The sequence below is a fragment of the Taurulus bubalis genome, assembly GCF_910589615.1.
Source record: "Taurulus bubalis genome assembly, chromosome: 13".
NCBI lineage: Eukaryota > Metazoa > Chordata > Actinopteri > Perciformes > Cottidae > Taurulus > Taurulus bubalis.
The window spans coordinates 15320084-15332536 of record NC_136601.1 but is presented as its reverse complement, the minus strand read 5'-3'; the positions used below and the strand labels follow the sequence as shown (position 1 = coordinate 15332536).

General features: G+C 40.6%; 1 protein-coding gene across 1 annotated transcript; it reads left to right on the top strand.

The window, feature by feature from the left end:
- Positions 1-10355: 10355 nt before the first annotated feature.
- Positions 10356-11630, top strand: adra2db (adrenergic, alpha-2D-, receptor b; the record flags this gene model as incomplete). The annotated part of the gene is made up of 1 exon (XM_079229087.1): positions 10356-11630. The coding sequence occupies one exon, from the start codon at positions 10356-10358 to the stop codon at positions 11628-11630; it is 1275 nt and encodes a 424-aa protein (XP_079085213.1).
- Between the last annotated feature and the right edge of the window lie 823 nt (positions 11631-12453).

Here is a 12453-nt window from a genome sequence, read left to right as displayed (position 1 = left end):
TAACCTAATGTTTATATTTGTAAAAGTAAAAATACTATAGTGTAAATAATCGTAGAAAGTATTGCAGATAAAGATCAACAATTACTTCAGAATAATATATATTATTACTGGATTAATTAATGAAGGAATGGAAATGTCCCTAAAAGTGATCTGAACTATCTATAGTTCAGAAATACCCTGATTTAAGATCAAACATTTTGTTGGTCCTATCCACCTGCCACCTGCTTGACTATAAGGCAGGCAGGTATGAGGATGCATTTCTGATACTCTGTGGATCCACTGGACAGTGTCATACAAACCTTTGTGTTATAATGATATAAACACAGTATCAGAGTTGGCTGTGGGGAACACAGCCAACCATGATGACACATTACATGGTATTTTACAGCGTCCTTTCCTGTGATAAGCAGGGACGAGAGCTTTGAGTGTTTTGTGGTGCATCACGAAAAGCTGCTTCCTTTTAATGGGAAAGCTGTGACAGATATACACATCGGCTTACTGCTGTGTTGAGTTGATAAGAACACTGTATTTGTGATAAGAACATTGCTTAAGCTGTAGAACATGTGCAAACTGTTGTCAGTTTACAACCTTGTTTTAATATCTATTTTCTTATTTTTTTTAGATGCATGTGATGTGGACACCAGCTATTCCAGGAAAACAGCAATGTTGTTTTTATAACTCGTGTTTGTTTTCAAAGAAATTGAATTTTGTGACTGCATTTAATGTAATTGGATGTTATTAACCTTGGATGCCTCCAAACAGTAAACCTTGTGAGGAATATCAGGCAGGATGAGTCAATGTAAGCAGACAGACGCAAACTCCTGACACCGTTTGAGCAACATGCAGACTTTATTATGATGGTTACGGCGATACAGGAATAAAGTATGATATAGAGTTATAAAGGTTTCTTTTGTTCCTTGGAAATCATCCTTATCTTTTCTCCTTTGAAAATGCTCTCAAATCTGGAGCCCACATTTTGCTTCAGTTTGAAAGCAGACTTTGCTGTACATTTCGGATAAAAGTAGCAAGTTATTAGGAGTAATAATGTCCAACACAACAGTAGTTGATGTTGAATAATTGTGTCAGTCAGTCCGTATTATTGTGTTCATCTCATTAGTTGCGGGAACACAAATATTGCACATCAAATAGAATTCAGCTGGAAAAGGTGCTCCAAGTTGATCTAGACAGAGAGGGAGAGGTGGATGATATTTGAAATCCCAGCTGAACTTACTCACTGTGCTGCCCATACATGGACACAACTTTAGGATGAAGTATTTTAGGGTTTCCTCTTTTTAAAAGGTGAATAAAAGCACGTCTGCACTCATTAGTTACTTGCATTGGGAACCAGTGATGTCTGATATGAGGCAGCTGGCATAAGAAAGACTTGTTTGAGGAGATCTGTGAATAGCATTGGATTGCTTTTCAGCAAAGTAATAACATAAAAATGAATGATATTTTCCTGTTTTGGGGCTAAACCAGAAGTCATAGGAGGTGGAGCAGTTATTATCACGAGTGTGCAGTGAAAACATCACAACTCCATAAAGTGTATCAAGAGTTTTAAAGAAAGAAATTACATTTTTAAAGAACTGAATTAGAGTTTTAGCCTCAAGGCAACTTTAACTACTTTAAGTCTCTCCTGGGACATAGGCTACAAACATATCATTGTTCAACAACTTGGCTGGCATTACATGTTGTTAAGATATATAGAACCAGTCAGATAGGAGATACAATAAGCAGAGAGGAGGACCTATAAGACAGCTATCTGTGTTTACTGAGGAGCTGACAACTGTGTTTACCCCTTCCTGTCTCCTCCAGGCAGCCCAGACTCTCTGTGACATCGATTGTTAACCAACGTTCTCTGCTAAAGAAGGTCAAAGGTCACAGCTGCTGTCTTATCACATTTAGCAGATAATTCATAATATCTTCATAAAGAAATGGAGATCAAATATAATATAACAATCTACAGTATCTGAAAAACAATCTTGACGTTTTTTTCATCACGCAATCAGCATCAATAATCCCCCGAGACAAGCTGCATGACTAATCTAGTCTTTCCATAACTAATCAAAGAGCTATGACTAAATACTTGATACTATAAACTCTTGGCACAGAGCGATAGTCTCAGACAGTCTGTCTGCATCCTCGTTAAGTCATAATATAACAGACAAAGTGAAAGATAAAAACGCCGCCATGCTAAATATTTTCCTTCTATTTTCGGGACTGAGTTTATTATTATGATATCGCCATAGGTAGGCTCTGTCTGACAAAGGTGGAAATAGTACCCAGAGCTTTTTTTGGCTGCAATATTGGAAAATGATCAGCTAAATATGCTGAAAGTGTCAAAGGCCTCAACACATTTAAATGAAACCATCTGAGAGGTTGAGAGGGAAAACTCACTGATTAGTGGAACTGCTTTTGTGTTGTTACAAGCCAATGAAAGCTAAAGGAACCACTTTATTTAAAACAATACAGTATATTTGATATGATGAAATGTGTTAATGTAATATGTTGTCTGAAAACTAACTAGTAACAAGTGACTCTGTCAAATAAATATAGTAGAGTAGGAAGTCAATATTATTCTCTGAATAGTAGTGGGGCATAAGTACAAGTATCAAGTACATTAAATGGAGATACTGATGTTGAGTACACTTAAGTACAGTTCCTTGATAAATGTACTTTCTGGTGTTTAAACCATAATCCCCTCTTCAGAGTCACTTTCAGTGAGCGTTATAGTGTCAAGTTACAAAAAACAAAATCACTGATAGTTACATATAATAAATCTGTATTCATGACAATAGCATGGCTTTATCCTGTTCGTAGGCTGGTTTTGAGGGTCACAAGCTTTTGGACATAGTCATGTAATGCGTTCCTGTGGAGAAAGGCGCATGCGTGCGAGAGTTTTGTCACCACAGAGCTGCATGGCAAGGGAAAAGTACTGAGCAACCCCAAAAAAACCCACACCAGATGGTCATGGATCAACAAGAGAGAGAGGCAGGTAGGGAACGTTAGAGGGGTGAAATGAAACTGATGACAGAACCAACAGGTGTCAGCTGTTGCAAAAAGATGAAAGAGGTCTGATGAAGTTAGAAAGGGATGGGTAACTCAAGGAACGCTGTCTGAAAAGCATCCAACAACCACCTCACTTTTGCATTCCGCTGTCCACCGCCATGTCATGCACTGTGCACCTGTTTCCCCGTTCTGTTTTTCTCTGGCTGTAGAGCTTCACAGTACCTCTAACAAGGTTCATTTGACTGGCAGAGTGTGCCAGGTCCATTGACAGAGGAGGCTGATGGCGGAACAGCGTCGGGTGACTCACTCTGAAATCTGTGACCTCAGAGGCTGATGGATGTCACAACAGGATCCTTCACTGGACGGCTGTTGCTCGGAACTACTGGACACTGTGTCAGAGGGCTGTAAAGATATTTTGGATACCAATTTGTAAACACCATAAGAATAAAAAATGACATGTGATTTTTGAGATACCTTATTCTGCAACAGTGCCTGTCTCAGGGATGGTTGTGATCCCTTGTGGGCCTTGTTGCTCTAAAAAAGTTCAAGGCAAAGCCAAGTGAAAAATAAACTCAAATCATCGATTATTTTTTATAGCCAAGGGTTTATTTCACGGCTGTTTGAAGTTTAAGTTACGATTTGTGTTCAAGGTGAAGCCTTGATTATACTACTAATCTGAGAGTTACCAGATGCCTTTTAAGATTCTATTAAAATGAAGTTTATATAGAACCCTGAATCTTATTAAAAAGCCAACCATGCATTTGAGAGAGCAGCATTGTGTGCCAACAAAAACGCTCGTCAATAAACAGATTTATTTGGTGATAAAAAGGCATAATTTCACAAAGCATTTGACACAAAAAATAACAGGGAACGACGCCAAAGTCAAATGTTAAATGAAGGCTCTAATGAGCATTTGGCCTGGTGGCAGGATGCAGAGGGATACCTAATACTAACAGTTCACTTCCAAGAGCTGGGATGTGTACTCAGCAGAGGCAGAGAAGTGGCAAATTGTGAGTTCGCAAGAATTGCTTTGAGGTAGGCTAAATTAGTTTGTTTTCACAGCTGACACGGAGGAACAGGGAATATGAGGCTTAGTTTCAAATCCCTTGCATTGCTATTTGAAAACTTTGTGTCACACCGACTTTGGCATTTTATCACTAGAATAATTCTACAGCCATGCAGCTGTCAGGCAGCCTTGAGCTAAATGCTATCAGCATGCTAACATGCTCACGATGCCACTGTCAATGTAAATACTGTGCATCATCATCCAGTCAATGTATCCACTCAGTATTGATTTCTTTGCACTATTTGTATTGTATGTGACCCAGTGATACTCAATGCACAGAACCCAGAATAAACCGACTACTATCCCGAAAATATATATTTTTATTGACAATGCATGGAAAAGAAGACTGGTCTCCACTTTATAAGTGAGTTTCAATTGGATGCCAAAATGCAGATCAAGGGATAGAGTAAATTATACAATATATAAAAAATCATGTGTTACACATGGAGAACAGAACGCTACGCAATGGTTTAACCAGACAGACGAGCAGACAGAGACAAAGATCCCTCTGAGCAACAGTTGAATAAGAAATCACCAGTCATTATTAATAAGAAAAAAATGGAAGCTTAGCATCAAAATGTGTGCAGATTTAAATGGGATCAAATTCCTGTTTGCGGTTCAAGTGCACAATAATGCACCCTAATGTGTTGCTTTCAACACGTCACTATAGAAACATAATGTTAGTCACGGGATAGCACTATATATATATATATATATATATATATATATATATATATATATATATATATATATATATATATATATATATAATATTAGCTGTACGGCTAATGTATGAATGGACTAATGACAGTTTTAACCCGAATGCAGAGGGACAAAATTAAATATGTGGAGCAAGCACTGCTGTTGGCCAATAAGAATATAGGAGAATTTACGCTTTTCTGGACCCGTAAACAAATTCAAAATTGAAGGGTATTGAAGAGTATTATTATCGCAGAAAAATGGTTACAACAGTTATAATCATTTAATTCTATTATTTTGAAACGTAGTCACTAAAACCATATCAAGTGGTGTGAGAAATGTGTTTGACTTGTACATCTAATTACATTTTTGAAGTATTTTTCTATTAATGGTTATATTGCTGTCAGTGATGTTGGTTGCTCATTCATGTAGTTGACATATACATTACATTAGTGATCCCCTTATGTATCTTCTAGCGCCACCTACAGGTCAAACATGTCCCACACTTGATTTGTGAGCAAATTCATGACAAAAGTACAGCAATGGTTTTGGTAACACGATGGCATTATCTCTGCTACATCCGCAGGCCTAACTGTACTTTTCATTAATTAATTAATTATGCTTTCCCCTGTCTAATTAGAAGTACACCACCTTTGGATCTTATTCTAATCTTAAATACACTTTATCTAAAATATTAAATGAACAAAATCTCGTTAGTAAAGCATTCATCACCCATGTCCCCTCTAATACGTCATCTGATAACTCATGTTTCATAGTTTGTCACAATGACCAATAGATTGCATCTTGTGAGTCATCCGTGAGTTCTGAGTCAGTGCTCCACTTGTTCTGTAAACAAGGTTAACTTTGTGGACATAATCTATCAGATGGAAAGACTTTTCCTCACCTTTCAGTCGAGTGAATTGATCCCACTACTCAAGACAATTAAGGTTTGATTAGCCCTTATACTCACAAGTTGCCTTCTTCCTCATTCATTGTTCTTCATTTTACACCGCAGCTACCCGTCAAACAGGAATTTAACCAAATCAGCCCACCACGGCACTTTTACCCAGCTACAGATATGTTCTTTCCCTTAAAATTAGATGGAGGATTTCATTCACTGAAGTGTGTTTGCAGGAAGCCTTTTCTCGGGGTCTTGGAAGTGAGGTTTAAAAGTTACTTCCTCTGCTGAATGTGTACACAACCATTACAGCTCTTTATCAAAGATGAAGCCCTCGTTCCAATTCAGAGAGCAGCTGATGACACAAGTTCATCAGTCGCAGTTCAAACATATTCAGGGCTATTTTATTAATCGACAGAGATGACAGCATGCTTAAGCATTCTAAGATTACTAAAAAGAGCCAATCTTTTTTTTTTAAATGTCCAATTAAAATAAATGCAGATATGTTTATCTGTATTCATCGATGTGTTTGAGCCTCAGCGTCTTCCCTCATAACAAGCCATCCCAAACTTCATCTGAAACCAGAGATGAAGCTTCCATCGGAGAATGTGCTGGCATGTGTGGCCTTCAAAGTTTCGTTAACCCAGTCATGCTTTCAAATTCCAGTGGAGCCATGTCCGAAGCTGTGGAAACATCGGAGGGAAATCGTGTTTGTTTGGGACACAGAAAAGGTCAGCAGTCGTGTATTTATCCAGACCTGCCAAGCATACTTACAGCAACAGCAATACTTGAAGAAAGTGGGAGATGTGGAAAGATGCTAGATCTCTGAAAAAAGAACTTGTGAATCACAGTGTGACTCTGACACACACACACACACACACACACACACACACACACACACACACACACACACACACACACACACATACACAAACACACAGAGTCCACTCCCACTTCCTTCTACACCATCTCCTACAAGTATACACATCATCAAGAGCAAAGGATCGTGTCACACACATATACATGATTATGCATATTAGTAATCATATCATTTTGGCTGTATTTCCTGAAGAAAATGTTTACTATAACAAATCACCTGCAACCTGAGAGGAGGTTTTCACACTCTGCCTCAGGCCATTTATTCTTGGAACGTTGCATAACTCAGCAGTGAGTTCTGCTCAGAACCAGCTTGAACAGCCTCCAAAGAAGAAGAAGAAAACAGGAAGGTGAGCAGGATGAAGCAGTAAGAGAAACTCAGCCACCAGTCGCTTCTGAACGCCGCTGCCCTCTCAGGCATCTTGTCTTTTTGTCGACACAGTCTTGTATGGCCTGTGACAACATCATCTTATAAGGCGGTTTGTATGATATCTTACACAAGAGTTACTCCTCAGCATCATCAGGATGTCAGCATGTCATATGTTTACTACTATAAAGTCTCATCGGATGTTCCAACTCTTCTAGTTTAACCCGTTCAAGCGTGGATATCTGCACCACACCTTTAGTTTATAGGTCAGCTAAAAAGCTCATGTAAGTAAGAAAAAAAGTGTGTGTGTGCAGTTTATAAAAAGCAGTGAAATGATGTTCAGCAAACTACATCAGTCAAAGCATATCTAATAATCGATGAGTTGACGAGATTAGAGCGTAGTTTGTGACGCTCACTACAGATTGCCACCATGTAAACTGCGTGGACCCCAAGAAGAATAGCTTCTGTGGCTGCAGAGAGCTTCTAATATTTTAAAATGTGACAGTAAATGAGTCTGGCATCTGCGTCATGTGTGTCACAAAGATGTTAAACGTGACAGCTGATTATAATTTTGCCTGTTCAATGATGACTTTTACTCTCAACTGGAAACTACACTTGTTTGGATGATGTGTTGATAGGAGATTTGAGGTGTGCAATTAATTTGTGGGAAAACCTTTGGCGACACGGAGGCGTGGACCTCAGGAGCCCTCATCAGGAGTGGGGACCGCAACAACAATCCAACAGGAAGCTGGATCCACAGTGGCAGGATGTTGGCTATTGTTGTGTTGATTGGAATAGAGGAAGGCTGTATAATTATGTTTTCCTCCGATCATAAATATTTTTTCTGTGATGACTACAAAATGGTTTTGACAGCTTGTTAGTCAAGATATACCGTTTTTAATAACGCGTGTATGCATGTGTCTATAATACATGGTGGATATTTGCATGTGTTCATGCCATACATATATGTTTTTCTCTCCTTTTCTTTTCTTTCTTTTTGAAAATGTGCAGCATACACATTTTAGTGATGTGTATGAAATGTGGGAACGTGTGTGGATCTCTGAATTCAGCATTACCTCATAGAATATTGTAGTGACCTTTAGCTTCAAGAGATATTTAGTAATATGCATTATGTAACTGTATCATTTTTGCATTTTGGATTAGAGAGCACAACATTATTGTGGAGACAGTTTTGTTCTTTCTCTCCTTACAAGTTGTCTGAAACAAAATTACTGTCAGTGCAATAACGAGACAAAAAACCTTGTTGTTGTTTTGACTGGATTTCTTCAACACCTGCAAGCAGGAACATTCAGAAATGTTGCACGATTTCTGTTTTTGCCATGGTAAAAGGTACAGGTGAAGAAAGTTTTAAGATTTAAGTATATATATTATTCTAACGGATAAAATTAAGTATAGAAGTCTGAAGTTTTGGGGTTTGTCTGATCTGTTTTCTGCTTTAGAACAAATTGATGCATTTATTAAAATTATCTTTCAAATGAGGTTCAAATGAAAAAAGTTATACAGAAGAGGAAACCAGTGTAATTGCATCTTCCATCAAAGGATTGCATAACGAGCTCATTTGTAATAATTATAATTGTATGTAATTTCTTGACTCCCCCGCGGGTTATAAAGTCAGACACAAAAGAACTCTGCTTTGCTTGCAAAGAGCATGTTCGTGTTGGAGGACGCTGGTTACTGAGGTCAGTGTTTTTTTCTGTTTTCATGCAGCAGGTATAGACCCTGAAGGGAATGTCTACATGCCACTGATATATGGTGACAGTCACCCTTTAGATGATCTTCACTGGGTTTCATGTTTATCCAGAGGAGTGAGATAAGAGCAAGAGAGAAAGAGAGGAAACGGAGAGAGAAGCGAGGCTGTCCGAATCCTCCTCCACGCCCTCCTCCAAATCTTCTTCTGTATTTTGTCTCTGCAGCCACTAATGGATGCTCAGCCTCCAGACAACTCACGCTCAAGGATGAACACAGACGCACACACCGGCACCAACACCAACACCAACATTCATCTTGGCATCCATTGCACAACAGCTTTAGCTGGACCAATCCCATACTGACAGGCATCCGGCAGATGCTCTTTACTTTACAAATAGATTTTATTTTTTGAATCCAAAATTAGTGAAGTGCATCTGGTGAGCAGCTACAGCTCAACATTCATTTTATTTCATAGTTTAATTTCACAATCACCCCTGACTGGCCGTGTGTGTGTGTGTGTGTGTGTGTGTGTGTGTGTGTGTGTGTGTGTGTGTGTGTGTGTGTGTGTCTTTTTGTATCATTCCTGACTGGTAAATATCCCCTGGCTCTATAGTGGCCGCCTAACACCGCTGCATACATGTTATATAACTCGACCTTCAGCACAAACAGATGCGAGTTTCTCAGCAACAGGTATTTATGGTCACCTCCATGCATAGAACACTTCTAGATTACAATGTATGAATAATGGAAAAGAGTGAGGGAGCATACAAAATCAAAGCCTCCGTCAGAGAGATTGGCCATGAAAAATGCACCGCTAAATTTCACAAACAAAATGCAGATCAACCAATCACTATTGCATGAAAGCCTTTTTACTTACACTGTGACTTCTTAATTGGCAGCCAGGTACGGCTGATAAAGTTCAGAGAGACCTCCCGCTGTGCTGTTTGACCTCTTTATCCATCAGTGACTATTAAAGGCCAACTCACTCTAAACATCCCTGTCAATATGTTTTAAATTACAATAGAAAGCTACAGTGGTACATGGTCTATAGTTTGTGTTTTTCCACTCATGCTGCAGGCCAAAGTGTTATATTGAGAAAATATAATATGAAAAGAAAGAAAACAACTACGTGTGAGTCTACGAAACCAAACACAACACGCCTGAGGACTGCACTTCCATTTTTAAAAAAACCTCTCTCTCGCTCTCTCGCTCTCTCTCTCTCTCTCTGTCTCTCTCTCTCTCTCTCTCTCTCTCTCTCTCTCTCTCTCTCTCTCTCTCTCTCTCTCTACCCCCGCTCTCTCTCTCTCCGTTAAGTTTGGAGGAGGCTTGGAGTGATGTCACCTCACTGTGTGGGCATTCATTCCATCAGCAGTCTGTCTCCAAAGATGCTGTTCACCAAAACGCAGACAAACACCGTTGCGCACCGCGATGTGACAGAAGAGGGGCGGCTTTTCTCGTGGAGCTTTGTGTTGAGATATTGTCGGAACCCAGTGTGCGCGTTGGGATAATTTAAAGGATATAATGTAACCATCAGTTACTGTTTAAGGAGATGCCTTTGTGCAGGAGCTGCGTATTCTGTGGGCTATACTCGCTTTGTATTGAGCGTTACGCACAACATATCTCCATGCGTTCCAGGAAGGCAACTCGGCACACCTAGTCGTGGCTGTTTTTTGGAAAGGAAAAGGGTCCAAGACAACAAACATGAGACGAAAGGACAAATTGGAGCCAGAATGGATTTAACACAGTTAAATCTGTTGGTGGAAAACGTCTCCAACAATGACAACAGTACGGACGCGCCGCTTGGCTTGCCACACACGGCGGCAGTCACTGCGCTCATCATCCTCGTGGTTATAGTGATCATCTCATTGACCATTGTCGGTAACGTGCTGGTGATTGTAGCGGTGCTAACCAGCCGGGCTCTCCGTGCGCCCCAGAACCTTTTCCTGGTCTCTCTGGCATCAGCGGACATCCTAGTCGCCACACTGGTCATCCCCTTCTCCCTCGCCAATGAGATCATGGGTTACTGGTACTTTGGAAGTACTTGGTGCGCCTTCTACCTGGCTCTGGACGTGTTGTTCTGCACCTCATCCATCGTGCACCTGTGCGCCATCAGCCTGGACCGCTACTGGTCAGTGACAAAGGCAGTCAGATACAACCTGAAGCGGACCCCGAAGCGCATCAAGTCCATGATCGTTGTAGTGTGGGTAATATCTGCCGTCATCTCCTTCCCGCCGCTTCTCATGACCAAACATGATGAACGGGAGTGCCTGCTGAACGACGAGACCTGGTACATCCTCTCCTCCTGCATGGTGTCCTTCTTTGCTCCGGGTCTTATCATGATTCTGGTTTACTGTAAGATATATAAGGTGGCCAAGCAGCGCTCCTCCACCGTGTTCGTGGCCAAGAACGGCTTGGAGAGGCAGCCCTCTCAGTCCGAGACCTGTTTCGTCAGGAAGGACCGGTTCGAGATGGAAAGCCCCAGCAGCCAGAGCTCCGGCAGCCACCAGCCGATGCAGGGGGAGCTGGATGATATTGACCTGGAGGAGAGCTGCTGTCCGTCGGATACTAAACCTCGCAATCATCGCTTCACCAAACGGAGAAAAGTGGAGGGGTCAGACTGCTGCCCACCTCAGAACTGCCGTCTCTCCTGGGCTTCATCTCGGGCGTTACAGCTCTACCCGGAGCAGAAGATCCCAGCTGAGCGACAGCAACAACTGGCAGCGGCCAATAAGACCAAAGTGAGCCAGATGCGGGAGAAACGTTTCACCTTCGTGCTGGCGGTAGTGATGGGGGTGTTTGTGCTTTGCTGGTTCCCCTTCTTCTTTACCTACAGCCTGCATGCTATCTGCAGAGACAGCTGCTACATCCCTGGTGCACTTTTCAACCTTTTCTTTTGGATCGGCTACTGCAACAGTTCTGTAAACCCCATAATTTACACCATTTTCAACAGGGATTTCAGGAAATCCTTCAAGAAAATCATCTGCAGAACTTCGAAACGCACGTAAACACAGAACAGGGATCTGTTTTGCCTCTTTCACTTAATGTTGGGTGTTATTAGCACTCATTCTTCTTGACTGACTGTCCCCCCTCCCCAAATTAAGTATTCATTATTCAATACTATCATATTGAGAGAGAAAAAGCAGTGTTGCCTGCACATCTGTGAATAAAATTTTAAGTTGAGCAAAACAAAAGAGAAATATTGCATCAGTGTTGCAAATGGTCAGTCATTTAATCAGATGCATTTCTGCCACACACGTTGTAATATAGGCCATTGTATAATAAGTCAAACATGTACGTTTGATCGTAATATTTCTGTATTGGATAAATCACTAAAGCTGCAGCAAGCAGGAGGAAAGAGCTACTTCAAGGTAAAATTCAAGTCATGAATGTAGCTGGATTCCAGTGCTGGCGGCTGGATAGCTGTGGGTGTTTTGTGTAAAGATAAAAAGGAGATTAATCTCTACCATCCATAAAATATGAGCATGGGGATTAGGAGGCAAGCCAGTGTCATGTGAGTGTGTCTCACAGGGGAATCAAAATTCAAAATCCAATCCTATAGATCAAATGGTTTAAATGTATCATCCTGTGTAGAATGTTGCATTGTAGAAATGTTTGGCATAACTTCAGGTATTTTGGACACACTTTTAATTGTGCTGGCTGCAGTTAAAGCGACAGCAAGACAGACTTTTCTTTTTAGTGAACCCTCCAATTTATGTAAGAGTCTAATATCACACCACCTCACACCAGAACAATGGCCAAGCTGAGGCCTACGTGTGTAAAATCTATTGGACAAATCTGTGAGTTTTTATTTCAACACTTCACAATATC